This window comes from Sorex araneus, chromosome 5 (genome assembly GCF_027595985.1).
Source record: "Sorex araneus isolate mSorAra2 chromosome 5, mSorAra2.pri, whole genome shotgun sequence".
NCBI lineage: Eukaryota > Metazoa > Chordata > Mammalia > Eulipotyphla > Soricidae > Sorex > Sorex araneus.
The window spans coordinates 125,254,902-125,268,617 of NC_073306.1; the positions used below are offsets into that span (position 1 = coordinate 125,254,902).

The following is a 13,716-nucleotide window of genomic DNA, read 5'->3' on the forward strand; positions in this document are numbered from 1 at the left end:
AGGCCTTTAGATAACTGGAGAATAGGAGGCAATAATGAAATTATGTGGCCCTACTGCTGGGAAGAAAGCTAGGGATCATTTTAAGATTCTATCTTGTTCAACATAACCCCCAAATTGAAACTATATAAAAGGCCACTGAAGTTAAGAGTATATTTGAGGGGCTGGAGCGATAGCACAGTGGGTAGGGTATTTGCCTTGCACGCAGCCAACTGGGTTTGAATCCCAGCATCCTATATGGTCCCCTGAGCACCGCCAGGAGTAATTCCTGAGTGCAGAGCCAGGAGTAACCCTTGTGCATCGCCAGGTGTGACCCAAAAGTCAATTTAAAAAAAGGAGTGTATTTGAATGATTGGGCTTTCGGGTGGGGGAGGGTGAGGTGTTGGGGCCACACCTGGTGATGCTCAGGGCTGACTCCTGGCTTTGCACTCAGACATCACTCAAGCTGGTGCTTAGGGGACCATATGTAGCTCTAGGGGTCAAACAGTTATCAGCTCTATACAAGGAAAACAGTAATTATCTGTACTGTACTCTCTCTGGCCCCTCAAATATTTTAAATGCTAATCAAAAACTCATAAAACATTTCACTTATCTAAAAAGTATATTTAGGCTGTCTTCTTAAACAATAGTACTGCAAATTGGTTTTTAATTAAATAGACATTTTATTAGAAAACAGGGTTTTGTGAAAATGTATGCATTTGTAAGAACTTTTCAGTGGAAGTTAAAACCCTCTTAATTCTAATTTATACATAACAGATTTTTAATATTAAATAGTCAAATAGCCAAGAACAAAAAAGTTAAAGAACTTACGTGTTAAGACATACACTTAGGACTGGAGAGATACCTCAACCACCCTCAGTGTTTGCTTTGCAGGTGGGAGGTCGGGATTTCCAATATTGCATAGTCCCCTGAGCACAGAGCCAGGTCTACACCTGAGCATTTCTAGGTGGCCCTCCATTCCCGCCCCACCCACCCCCAACTTTAAAACATACATACAGTTAAATGAATGGAATTGCAGAGTGGGAACACCAATCCTAAGAGTTACAGAAATGATACATTTACTACTGTCACTGTCACTGTCATCCCCTTGTTCATCTATTTGCTTGAGCGGGCACCAGTAACGTCTCCATTGTGAGACTTGTTGTTACTGTTTTTTGGCATACTGAATACCCCACAGGTAGCTTGCCAGGCTCTGCCATGCGGGCAGGATACTGTGGGTAGCTTGCCGGGCTCTCCAAGAGGGCCGGAGGAATCAAACCTGGGTCGGCTGCATGTAAAGCAAATGCCCTACCCACTGTGCTATCGCTCCAGTCCATATTTACTATTAGTAAGGAAAAAATAAATTTTCCTTATATTCTCCATATAAAAGAATCATTGAGATAATGCAGGGGGCATTCCATAACACATGGGCTGTAAGATGAAAATCTTGAGGCAACTGGTTTGGAAGATTCCAATATGCATGAAAATCAACAGGATGAAATTCAGAACAAGGCATTTCAATTGTGGGCTCAGATACTTGAGTTTACTGTTTGCACATTTGCTAGCTCAACTGGTCATTCCATTTTCAATCAATAGATATTACTTGGGCAGCTACTACTAAGTACAAAGAATTGAAGACACAAGAGTAGACCAGATGGATGACAGCTCTGCTTTTGGGTGAACAAACTGGTATAAGGGTCACCAAAGGGGAGAAGCTCCCATTAGAAATGGACGCTGCCAAGGCGGCCAGGGAATTGTACTTTGAGGTGGTGGGAGTTGGAGTGAATTGCCTAGTCGGGACATCTCAACATCTGTATTATTCCTGTCTCAGCTGAATGAGAGCACAACGTGGCAGGGCACTCTGGGGCTTGCTCAAGGCTATTCCCACAGCCCCAAGGAGTAAGCCTGGGCTCTCAACCTTAATAAATCCTTATCAAATTAACACATGTAGGGCTGCTTTAGCCTGCCTGTCCACACACTGCTTCTAAACAGAGACCATCTCTGACCTCCTAGAATCCACAATCCCTACAGAGGAAGCATTCGAACCATGTGCTTCCTTAACCAGGAAGAGAAAATGTACAGTTCAACTGGGGCTCCTCTGGCAATTTGACAAGAGCTGTACAGGAAGCTTCCTAACCTTAAAAGAACTTCGATTTCAAGTAAGTCCCACCTACACAGCATGCAGAATGACTGAACACCAGCACCAGGCCTGCCTCCATCTGTCTGTGAGCAATGGGAAAGAAGTTTGCATCCAAAAAGCATTTATCTCACTCTGCACTCATGCATCTGTTACTTACTGGGGACCCAGATACGACATTTATTTCCAGACTAGTAATTTATAACAAAGTCAAGTGGCCAATCCATTCTCGGGTGTGCAAACAAACCCGCCAGTGGGATGGATCAGACAGCAATAGAGCCATGGCCTCTTGGGGACCAGATAGGACTGGCCGGGTGTCCAACTCATTATCCAAATGGAGTTGTTTTAATGGATCGTCAAGATCCAATTGTGGATAAATGATTGTAGCTCATGCGGTTAGGCACTTTGGAGAGTGGGGAAGATTCCAATTAGGGTAGAAACCAGGCAAAGGGGTAAGACCCTGGATAGCTGTAGAGGGTCTAACTTGTCAGCAATTCCCAACTGATACCCCCAGGATCATGAAGTTTACTGAGGTATATAGATAATAGGTTGATAGTTTATAGGTTACTCCATCCTCAGCCCCCATTCTGAATACACTGAACAGATATATGCTGGTGCTTGGTAGCTTCCCTGTCCCAGAGGTTGATCTTGATTCTCTATCAAAGTGCTCCAGGTCTGATTCATCATCAGCCCTTTCTTTACAGTTACTTCCTCCTCCCTAAGGTCTGAAGAAGAGAGTTCTCAGCTATTGTTAGCCTGGTTATACTACACCCCACTCTGTTGGTTTCTTTTATCTTGTTCAGACCCTTTTGCACATTTTCTGTTATTCCCATGGAAGGAGCCTCCATTTGCTTATGAGATTCTGACAGACTTATGTATGAATTATATTCTTATGGGCTACCCCATTATTATCCAGTCTTACAGATAATAGAATGAGTACATTTAAGCACAATCAAAGTAAGCAGAAGGGCCACAAATACTACAGGACTGAATTTGTGACTTTGAGGTCCTGAGTCTTTGGTTCTCACCATTAAGATGCAGCATAAAGTCCAGCATGAGGTAGCAGAGGCTGAACAGCTTTTCTATAATTGATTTCTTAAAGGCACAGGGAGAGGGTAGTGGTGTGTCTTAGGTAGGTAGAGCACTGGATTTCAGCTGTGTGATTTTGAGCAAATTTCTTAACTTTGACCCTCTGTTTCATATCCATAAAGTTCTATACAACTGACTGTCATGATCGAACAGTATAGAAATGGGAGGTATTATTAGTCTTGGTATTGCAAAGATTCACTTGCACTTATGGCAATTCTATGTGATACCCCCCCAAAAAATACCAAAGTGTGTGTTGGTGCTCAATAATGCTCACTCTACTCTGGGTTGAGCTTCTATCAAGTCAGTGACTTTTGCTGGAGATTACCAGATACTGAGCTCAGGTTGGCAGATCCCATGTGGGAATGGCCTTCAGAGCTGCTACCTCCACTCGGAGGGGCCAATCTACTTCTGCATGTGCAGACTGAGGCCCTATGGTGCAAGGTGGGTGTAGAGGTTCAGAAGAAAAAACTCTGGGCCAGGAACCATGGGGGACTACTTTCTGAACTGCTTCTCCCAGAACCCAGATGCAAGGCCTCAGACTTCGCAATCTCTCTAGACCTCAGTTTCTCCATCAGGAAATGGGGGTGATGGCCCATCTGGGTGTATCACTGAGAAGTCTCCATAAATGAACACTTAAAAAAAACCCATAATTTGGTCCAAGAGTGATTTGTGGTGGGGACACTGACTCTTCTTGCTTTGCTATTATTATAAAAGACAGCAGAACACAGTGGGGGAGACCCCTTCATTAAGATTCTTGCTCCTTCTGCCTTCAGATCTTAATAACATGATCCTGAGAAGTTATCCAACTCTGAGCCTCCATTTACTCCTTTGGAAATGGGAAGCAATGGCACTTACCTTGTGAAGTTGTGCTTCTAAATAGGACAGTGCTGGCATACCAGAGGGGATCAATAACTCTTAGGTTACTGTCAGCCCTTCTTGCCTGGCTGACCCACTTCAGACAGTACTGAGGTGTCACCTCCTATAGGAGGACCTTACTGACAGCTCTGCCTTCTATCAAGACTTGGTCTTTCCTGAGTTCTGTAGATTTTTCTCTTTGAGGCCTCTTTTTCAGTCTCACTTTCTCACCAGACTGGAGTTTCCTTTATGGGCACGTAAAGCACATAAAGCACTTTCTAGCACACTGTCAAGGATATGCCCAGTGTTTGTGAAATGAGTCATTTCACAAGCAAAGGAGATAGACTCAAGATTTGATAGGGGAATTCTTTTTTAAAAAAAAAAATTTTATTAGGGAATCACTCTGATGTACAGTTACAAACTTATGAACTTTTGTGTTTGCATTTTACTCATACAATGATTGTCTACCTATCCCTCCACCAGTGCCCATTCTCCTCCACCAATGATCCCAGTATCCCTCTCACCACCCCCACCCCATCCCCCACCACCCCACCCTGCGCCTGTGGTAGGGCATTCTGATAGGGCAATTCTTGCTCCAGGCTAAAGGCAGGTTGTTCCAAATGGCCTTTCCTTGTAGCTTTGAAAGGCCTCTGTGGGCAATGATCATGCATAGCTTGCCCTCACTTGAAGCTCTAGCTCTAGTTCCTGATCACATGTCTACTCTCTGTTATCCAGAGTCCATCTAGGCAAAGAGAAAAACTCTTAAGAGTATCAGGCAAAGGGAATTCAGTCCAGGCTGGTTACACAGGTGATGGAGGAGTTGAAAGGCTAAACAGGAAGCAGTGAAACAACCTAGAGATGGGCAAAAAGCAGGGGCTTTGATTCCATGGAACTTGGGGGATAATGGGAAACACAGGAGTTACCAGAGACAGGAACGGGGATCTCCGTTCAAAGCTGGAACTCTGGTGGACCTGCAGGGTGGGAGCTGAAGACACCAACGGGAGGAAACCACCCAAGAGAGGATGGAAAGAGGAAAAATATGCTGGCTTCTCCTTTCCTTTTACTGCCTACTCTTTAGTGCCTGCCCTGAATCTGATGCATCAACATCAACTTTTACTCCTTTCTGAACTCTGTGTGTGTGTATGTGTGCGTACACGTGTACGCACACACACACACACACACACATACAACTTATACCTACAAGAAACAGATTGAATGAGAAATGGGCGAATGACAACATGAGACTCATTAGAAGATTGTGTAATTAATGAATCATCTGGCTCAGACTAGTTTGCAAGGAATGTGAAAGCATGCCACAGAACTTTACAGCTCGTCTCTGAGTACACTTACAAATCTTAGAAAACAGGATGGATCTCTGACTGAGTTATCAAAGCCCTTGGGAGACCTAGCTGAGGTGTGGAGCAGCCTGGCTTATGTGGGCCATGCTGGGATGTACTATTGACCACATGCACCTGTGAAAACATTTCCATGGGTAATAATCTTGGTCCCTGCCGTATTTTGGCCCTCCCTCAATAGTCTCTGGAGTATTGAGACAGCCCTTCCCTAACTGGGGTCTTAATTCCAGGCTTCCCTCTGTCCTCTTTTACCTGCAGTGATAGATAAAAAGCATCATAGAGTTCACTTTAAAACTGATTATTCCCATGATCAAAAACGTCCAATATTTTTCTCTTGCCTACAGGAGAAAGCCCAGTTTCCTAGATCTGACCTGGAAATGATTCGGCTCCAGTCCTATCTCCACTATTCTCCTTGCATAGACTCTACTCCCCTCAAACTAAGCTCTTCTCTATTTCACGCTTCCAGCAGCTCCAGCTTGCTTTAGCTGTTCTCTATAACCAAAGGCCCATTTTCCTTCTCTTTGATTTAAAATTCCACCTGTGCTCAAAGATTTGGTTCATAACACATTTTTTTGCATTCCTGCTAGAAGAAGCAATTCCCCACCCCACCCCCACCTCTGAATCCCTGCAGAATTTTATCTGAACTGTTGAAACTTGGCACTTTCTAGCTTGCCCTGGAATCACTGATGTGCACAGCCTATCTTCCTGCTAAGGTGTGCGAGGGCAGAGACCATGGTATTCTTTAGCTTTATGGTTTCCATGGCATCCAGACTTCAGGATGCACTTTACAATAGTTTGTCGGACGAATGATCATACCTTTCAATGAGTAAATGAATGGACAACAGAGACAGATATGGATGAATTAAGGGGTGACTGAACCCGACTGGCAATTGCCCCAGGGTCCCAAAGAGCAGCTTATTCCAGCCAGCCCGAGAGATGATTTAGCTTCATGGACAAGAAATTTGGGTGACTCTACAGGCAGCCTAAGCAGTAGGAAAGTAGACTCTCTGGTTGTGTTTCAGAAGGGCCACCAGGGGCTGGAGCATTAGCACAACAGGTAGGGTGTTTTCCTTGCAGGCGGCTGACACGAGTTCGATTCCCAGCATCCCATATGGTCCCCTGAGCACCGCCAGGAGTAGTTCCTGAGAGAAGAGCCAGGAGTAACCCCTGTGCATCGCTGGGTGTGACCCAAAAAGAAAAAAAAAAAACCAGAAGGGCCACCATCCATTAGGGAGTCTGGGAGGCAGCCACAGATCTTGAGTCTACCAGAGCCAATCCCAGAGCCCAGCTTTCCAGTCCCATCAGGACCCTTACATCAATGTAGTTGGCGTTGATATAGTCAGAGTGTGGGTCTCCATCCAGCACCAGCAGCCTCACTCGGGAATGGTCATCTGCAGAAAATGCAGAAAACAAAGGTGTTGAGAGGCCTTCAGGACAGGCACCCGCACCCTCCCACTGATGAATCCTGCACCCAGGCCATGTGCTGCCTTTGTGTACAAAGCCTCAAGCAATCCATCCTGGCACTGCCTGCATTTAGCCGCCTCCCCCACCCACCCCATCACCGATAAGCAGGTTGAAACTCACAGAGGTCACTGTACTTTCAGAAGGACCTGAGGTGCTGCTTCTTTATTTTTTTGTTCTTTACCTCCCTGTCTTCAGATCCTGGTTTGGCTTTTCCCTAGGTGCGTGAACAGCCTGCTGCTCTAGCTCTTCATGATTTCACCATTAAGATGAGGCAAAGCAAGAGAGATCCTATTACGTACACCCTGACCATGAGAATCTGAATGAGTAAGCTGTAGGTCCATACTTAATTAGAAAAGGCAAGCCTTCCTATTTTCTGCAGGTGCACAGATTGCTTTTCTTTGGCTTCTTTGAATATTGTTGCGAATCGATTATCAGCCTCCTATGGTTATCATTTCCAGTGAAGCTGCCTAAATCATGGTAAAGGAGGTTATCAATAACTAAAGATCAGGTTATAGACAATAGCACTTGAAACAGAATCCAGGCATAAGCTTTAGTTGTTGGCATCAAATTATGCCAAATAAAAGCCACTAAAGAAAATCTAGCACAGCAGAGGAATCAAGCTGATCCTGTACCATTAATTAATGAGTTCTGACCTAACCAGAGAGAGAGAACAAAAGGGAATTCCCTGCCATAGTGGCAGGGTGGGGTGGGGGGAGACGGGACTGGGAAGGGGGGGTGGGATGTTGGGTTTACTGGTGGTGGAGAATGGGCACTGGTGAAGGGATGGGTTATCAAACTCTGTAAGGGAGAAACATGAGCACAAAAATGTATAAATCTGTAACTGTACCCTCACGTTGACTCACTAATTAAAAATAAACTATAAAAAAAAATAAAAAATAATAAAAAAAAAATCTTTAAAAAAAAAATTAATGAGTTCTGGTACACAGGGGGTGGGGGGGGTGGGGAAGAACAGCTGGGTTGGGTCTGGGTGGGAGGAAGATCGCAGTTTACGTTTTTTGGACACTGCATCCATGTCACTGTATGTCTTTTCACCCCTAGGCCAGTCCATGATTCTCAATGCCAGGGGAGAGTTGCCCAGCAAGTGGGCACGAGAGCCCTGGGTCTCTCTAAAGTCGAAGTGGGTCAGCTCAGGTCCATTGGACCTCTATATTAATTGATGAGGGCACATCAACAACAACCCACTAGCACCTCAGAGAACAGCATCTCACCCTCTGACCCTTTTTCTGCCCTCTGCTGTCACCTGAGGACCTGGCAGGAACAGGGACTCCAGAAGGACTAAGAGCACAAATGCATCACCTCACGTGGCTGTCCACTGTATCTGTTCCAGATGAGGAAATCAAGGCTCAACCAGACTAACTGGACAAATGTTCAGGAGATGGTGAAGATTTGGGACAAGGGGCTCTCTTAACATTGAATTCAGATACTCCCCTGGGATATCAGAAAGGAAAGGACAGGGAGGAGCAACAGCTGGAAGCCAAGAGTTGGGATGCCAAGAGGGGGGGAGAAGTGGCTCAGGGCTAAGGCCCCACAGAGAGACATTGCACCCTCCAGGCTCAAGGGTCAGAGGCAGGAGGCAGAAAGGGGGAATCTCTTACTGCTAAAGAAGGCACCTGAGACTGGGAGAGAGGGGAGGCAAGGCTTAGATTCCTTACTTTCTCCTTCTCTATCTCTCCCTGCAGGATATGTCATTGGCCAACAACAGCCGAATGCTAGATGACAAGACAGAATTGCATTCTGCAAGGGTCAGTTCTCTGTGATGGGGTTTAGCAGGAGATGGAAAGGGACAGTCCCAACTGGGAGCAGCCGGCAAGACTGGACAGTAATTAACAAATGGATTCACTTGCTTAAACATTGTTCCAGGAGAGCTGGGTAGATAGTACAGGAAATGGAAAGTTTGCCTTGAATGCAGCTGATTCTTTTCAATCCCTGTAACTACATAGGGTCCCCAGAGCACTGCCAGGAGTCACTCCTGAGTAGAAAGCTGGGAATAGGCCCTGAGCACCAGGGTGAGCCCCACCCCACACCTCAAAGCAAATATTGTTCACTGGTCTTCTGCCAGGTGCCAGTTTCTATGCCCATCATAAAGGTGCACCATGCCATTTCTTATTGTCATGGGAAAGAGTTGCAAAGAAAGTGACAGGAGGCAAAATAAGGTTATCAAGGGAGGCAAATTAGACTTCAAAAAGTTCATGCAGGACCAGAGACAGTCAAATGTTCTCTCAGCTTTTCACTCATCACAACAACTCTGCTAGTTACAATCACAATCTGATGAATCCGTATTGCTATTCTTTGCAGATGAAGTAGTCGGTGTTCAGAAAGGTTAAGTAAGTTTCCCACATAACACAGCCTGTAAAAGGCAAGATTAGGACTCCGTTGGACCCTGAACACCTCTTGGTGTACATGATGTGCTATCCCCAACACCTTTCAGAAACTATTTATGGAGACTGTGTAGATACTTGGTCCCAGCTTTAACCTTAGCAAGCAGGACTTCTCGGTGGCACAGTGCATCTCATGGGGATTCAGTGCCCAACTTTGAGCTCTAACTGTTAAGTCTTGTTCCCAGTGCTTACAAAAGCTGTGAGCATATAGAGCTGTGAAAATGGGCATCATGTTTTCACTCATTGGTTTCACTTATGACTTATGCATTCAAAAATCTCCTTATTTGTTGAGTTACACATGCCTCTGGGGGGTTGGAGCATGGGGCACAGAGATTCTGGCTTAAAATGCTACTCGTGGCATATGCGATATGCCAAAAACAATAACACCAAGTCTCACAATGGAGACATTACTGTGTCTACTTGAGCAAATGAATGAACAATAGGACTACAGTGCTACAGTGCTACATAAAAAGAAATTTAAAATCCAGAAGTGAAAACAATCAAAAACTGAACAAGAAGAAACTTAAAACACTTAAGTTTTAAAAATATTCTTCAAGCAGAAATTCACTAAGCACCAAATGATGGTGTTTCTGCAACATTCCCTTTTCATCCAATTATTAGGATCATATATATTGAGCACCTATTGGCCTGCCAAAGAGACTAAGAAAGTGTCATCACAGGAGTCTGTCCATAGGACAGGGGACACAGGCAACGTCAGGATCTAGGAGAGGAGAACACAGGCATTGTGGAGTGATGCACATGAGGAATGAAGTGGAAGACTTGATCAGCAGACAATGTGGGTGTGTTTTTCTTCTAGAGATAACAGAGATTTGTTTTTTTTTTCCTTGCCGACATAGCTATCTTTATTTATTTATTTATTTATTTTTTAAATTTTTTAAATTTTATTGAATCACCGTGAGATAGTTACAAGCTTTCATGTTGGGTTACAATCTCACAATGATCAAACACCCATCCCTCCACCAGTGCACATTCCCCACCACCAATATCCTGGGTATACCCCGCATTTTCCACCCTCCCCTTGCCTTTAAGGCAGACAATATTTCCCATATTCTCTCTCTACTTTTGGGCATTATAGCTTGCAAAACAGACACTGAGAGGTCATCATGATTGGTCCATTGTCTACTTTCGGCATGCATCTCCCATCCCAACTGGTTTCTCCAGCCGAGATAACAGAGATTTGTAAAAAAGAAGTTCACTGAGGTAGCTGCAAAGCCTCATGATCTTGAACACAGAGTGTGAAGGAGAGGGTAAGGGAGGGAGATTAGGTTGATATTTGGGTCCAGAGGGTTCTCCATGTCCTGCAGTGGAAATCAGACACAAGGAACTATGCTGGCTTTGTAATATAAGCACACCTTATTTTCTGAGACAGGGAAGTAGTGGTATTTTAATACAAAGTGACCAAGGTCTATTCCCACATGATCTAATCTGTGGCTGGTAGTATACACTTTTAATATATGATTTGAGGTATGGTGGTAGGTAATATATGGCCCAACTCTGACCTCTATTTACTAACATGTCCACTGAGGTCTTTCGGCCTTGACACTTAGCAAAATGGAACCAGTATTGTAAGTTTCACAGAATATTGGGGGGATTAAATGAGAAAAGAGGCCATGAAAAGTGTGGGGACAGCCCAAGAAAACAAAAAATTAAGTCATAGGCTGGGATAAAAATATTTGAAAAAGATATATCTGATAAAGGACTTATATCCAAACTATAAAAGAGTTTTAAAAACTCAACAATTAGAAAACAAATAGTAGAAAATGGGGGGCAGAGCAATAGTACAGCAAGTAAGGCACTTGCCTTGCATGAGGACAAACCGAGTTTAGTCCCCAGCATCCTATATGGTTCCCTGAACACCACCGGAAGTGATCCCTGAGCACAGAGACAGTAGTAAACCCTGAGCACCACAGGGCGTGGCACAAACAAACACACAAACGGCAAAGAACAGGACACCTCAGTGAAGAAAAGATTCAGATGCAAAGTAAGAGTATGAAAGAACATTCAAGATACAAGGTCATTTTGGAATCGCAAATTAAGTCAACATTATATATCACTCACACCTATTAGGAAGGTGCAAATCCAGAATGTGAACAACACCAAATGCTGAGGGACAGGCATGGGGGGAGGATGGGGAGCTATAGGAACTTTTATCTTGGTGTCAGTGGGAAAATAAAATGATTTAACAAGTTTGGAAGATAACTGAATTTTTTTTGTTTGGTTTGTTTTGGTTTGGGGGCCCACACCTGGCAATGTTCAGGGGTTACTCCTGAGCTCTGCACTGCTGGCTCTGTGCTCAGGAATCACTCCTGGTGGTGCTCAGGAGACCATATGGGATACCTATGCAAAGCAAATGCCTTACTTGCTGGACTATTTTTCCAGCCCCAACAATTGAACGGCTTCTGACAAAACCAAGGATCCTCTTACCATACAATCTAGCAAGGGCATTCCTTGGTATTTGTTCAAATGAGTTAAAAATATAAATGCAGAGCACCGGGGTATTACCCTTCCCCCTCCCCGCCCCCCAATGTTTGCTCGCAGGCAATTCTTCACAGGAATATTTATAGCACCTTTACTAGCTTTGTCAAAATATAGGAAGAAAACAAGACGCCCTTCAAGTGGCTGGATAAACAAGTTGTGGATGTTCATACAACAGACTATTATTCAGTGATAAAAAGAACTGAGTTATCAAGCCATGAAAATTCATTGCTAAGTGAAAAAGCCAGTCTAAGAAGACTTCACACTAGATGATTCTAGTTGCATGGTGGGAGAGGGCAAAGCTGCGAAGACGATAAAAACATCAGGGATTGTCAAGGTCTTTGGGAAGAGAGGCAGATGAAGGTGGGGCACAGGGGGCGTTTTCAGCAGTGAAACCAGTTTGCATGACCCTGTAATCATGTCATTATGCAGTTTTCAAATCTTACAGGACTGCACTGCACAAAGAACAGAATCTCCTGTAAACTGCGTTAGCGCAATAATGAACTGCTATCGGGTCATGCATGGCATAACTGTGCCACATAGATCCGAGATGTTAGGGGCAGTAAAGGAAATAGAATATGAAGAGGAGCTGGGGTACTTGGAACCTGTACATTCTGCCCAATTTTTCTGCAAACCCAAAACTGTTCTTTATGAACAGGCTGGGGCGGTCCCTGGTATACAGTGGGTGCTTAATGAGTGGGTGGGATGGGAGGCAGGCAGTAGCGGTTGGCAGTGAGGCTTAGAAACTTGGTGTTCTTCAATTTCCCTCTGTATCAAATGCAAACCCATCTTTCTGCAGAGGCAGAGTTACGATGTGTATTCATTAAAGGGCAGAATTGAGCCATCTGACCACCAGAAAGACACCACAAGGAGTAACAGTGAACATTCTCATGGTTTATTTATTCCTTCTGGGAGATGCTAATATTATTCTGTGTCCCCTTCTTCTAACTTGATATAATTAGAGGGATAAAAAATTGTGTTTATCCACAGCACATGGAGAAAGATGGGACAGCGGGCGATGGGAAGGAGTTTGCACGAGGTAATTTACAAGCAGCCCAGAACATTCATTATGCTCCATCTACATTTTGCAAGCTTGAAAAACAGCTAATTTGGTGCTCCTCGTTTGATATTCAAGACAAGGAAAGGAGTTGAGAAGAGTCATATAGAGGAGAAGCAAACTCGCTGGTGAGGTAAGCGAAAGGAGCAGGGAAGCGGGGAACGGGCAGGTGGGGAGGGAAGAACGGTGGTAGCTGGCAGAGGGTGACACATCTGCAAAGACCTGTAACTCCAGCGAGCTCCTCAGACACACCTCTGGAAAGACGGGAACATTGTTTCTCCAGAATCCATCTGCTTCTTGAAGTTGAAGGACAGAGACCAGGGCTTGGTTGCTAAGTTAACAAGCAGTTTCTGGTCTGTCTGATGACTTCTGGGGTTTAAATACTCCCAGCATGACTAACTGGAAAGTATTAACATAGCATCAAGTTGCTCACAACATTCCTGAAAATGCAACCTGGTGTAGTTCCCAGGTCCTGGACACCTCGACCTTGCCCACATTCTCATACATGATTGATGGTATCGGACCTTGCTCCCTGCCCAGTCTGGAGCCTTCCTTTCCACACAATACTCTGAAGACTGGTTAACTTTCTTCTATACAAATACGTGATATCTGCCCTGACCACAAGACCTTTGCCCAAACAAAGGAACACTCTAAGCCCATCAGGCTGGCAACACCTTAGTCTTCAGCTCTCAGCTCAATGCTCCTTCCCAAGCAAGTCCTCTAGGCCCTCTCCACATTAGACTGCGAAAACTCCTTGACTTTTATGAGGGTTATCAGAGCTGTTATATTTCTGTGCCTCAAATGAACTCATGGCTCCCCTTCATGCCCAAAGGAAGGACATATGGTTTATGGAACGCCTCTGTCCAGGATACGGCACAAAGAAGGTAC

At 44.5% G+C, this 13,716-nt stretch overlaps 1 protein-coding gene across 15 annotated transcripts in view; it reads right to left on the bottom strand.

Annotated features, from left to right (window-relative positions):
* Nucleotides 1-13,716, bottom strand: part of PTPRT (protein tyrosine phosphatase receptor type T) — a 1,130,358-nt gene that overhangs the window by 45,094 nt on the left and 1,071,548 nt on the right. For all 15 annotated transcript variants that reach the window (XM_055137540.1, XM_055137536.1, XM_055137543.1 and 12 more), the window contains one exon: nt 6,727-6,803. In XM_055137540.1, coding sequence (XP_054993515.1) covers nt 6,727-6,803 — 77 coding nt within the window. The remainder of the gene's footprint in view (nt 1-6,726; nt 6,804-13,716) is intronic.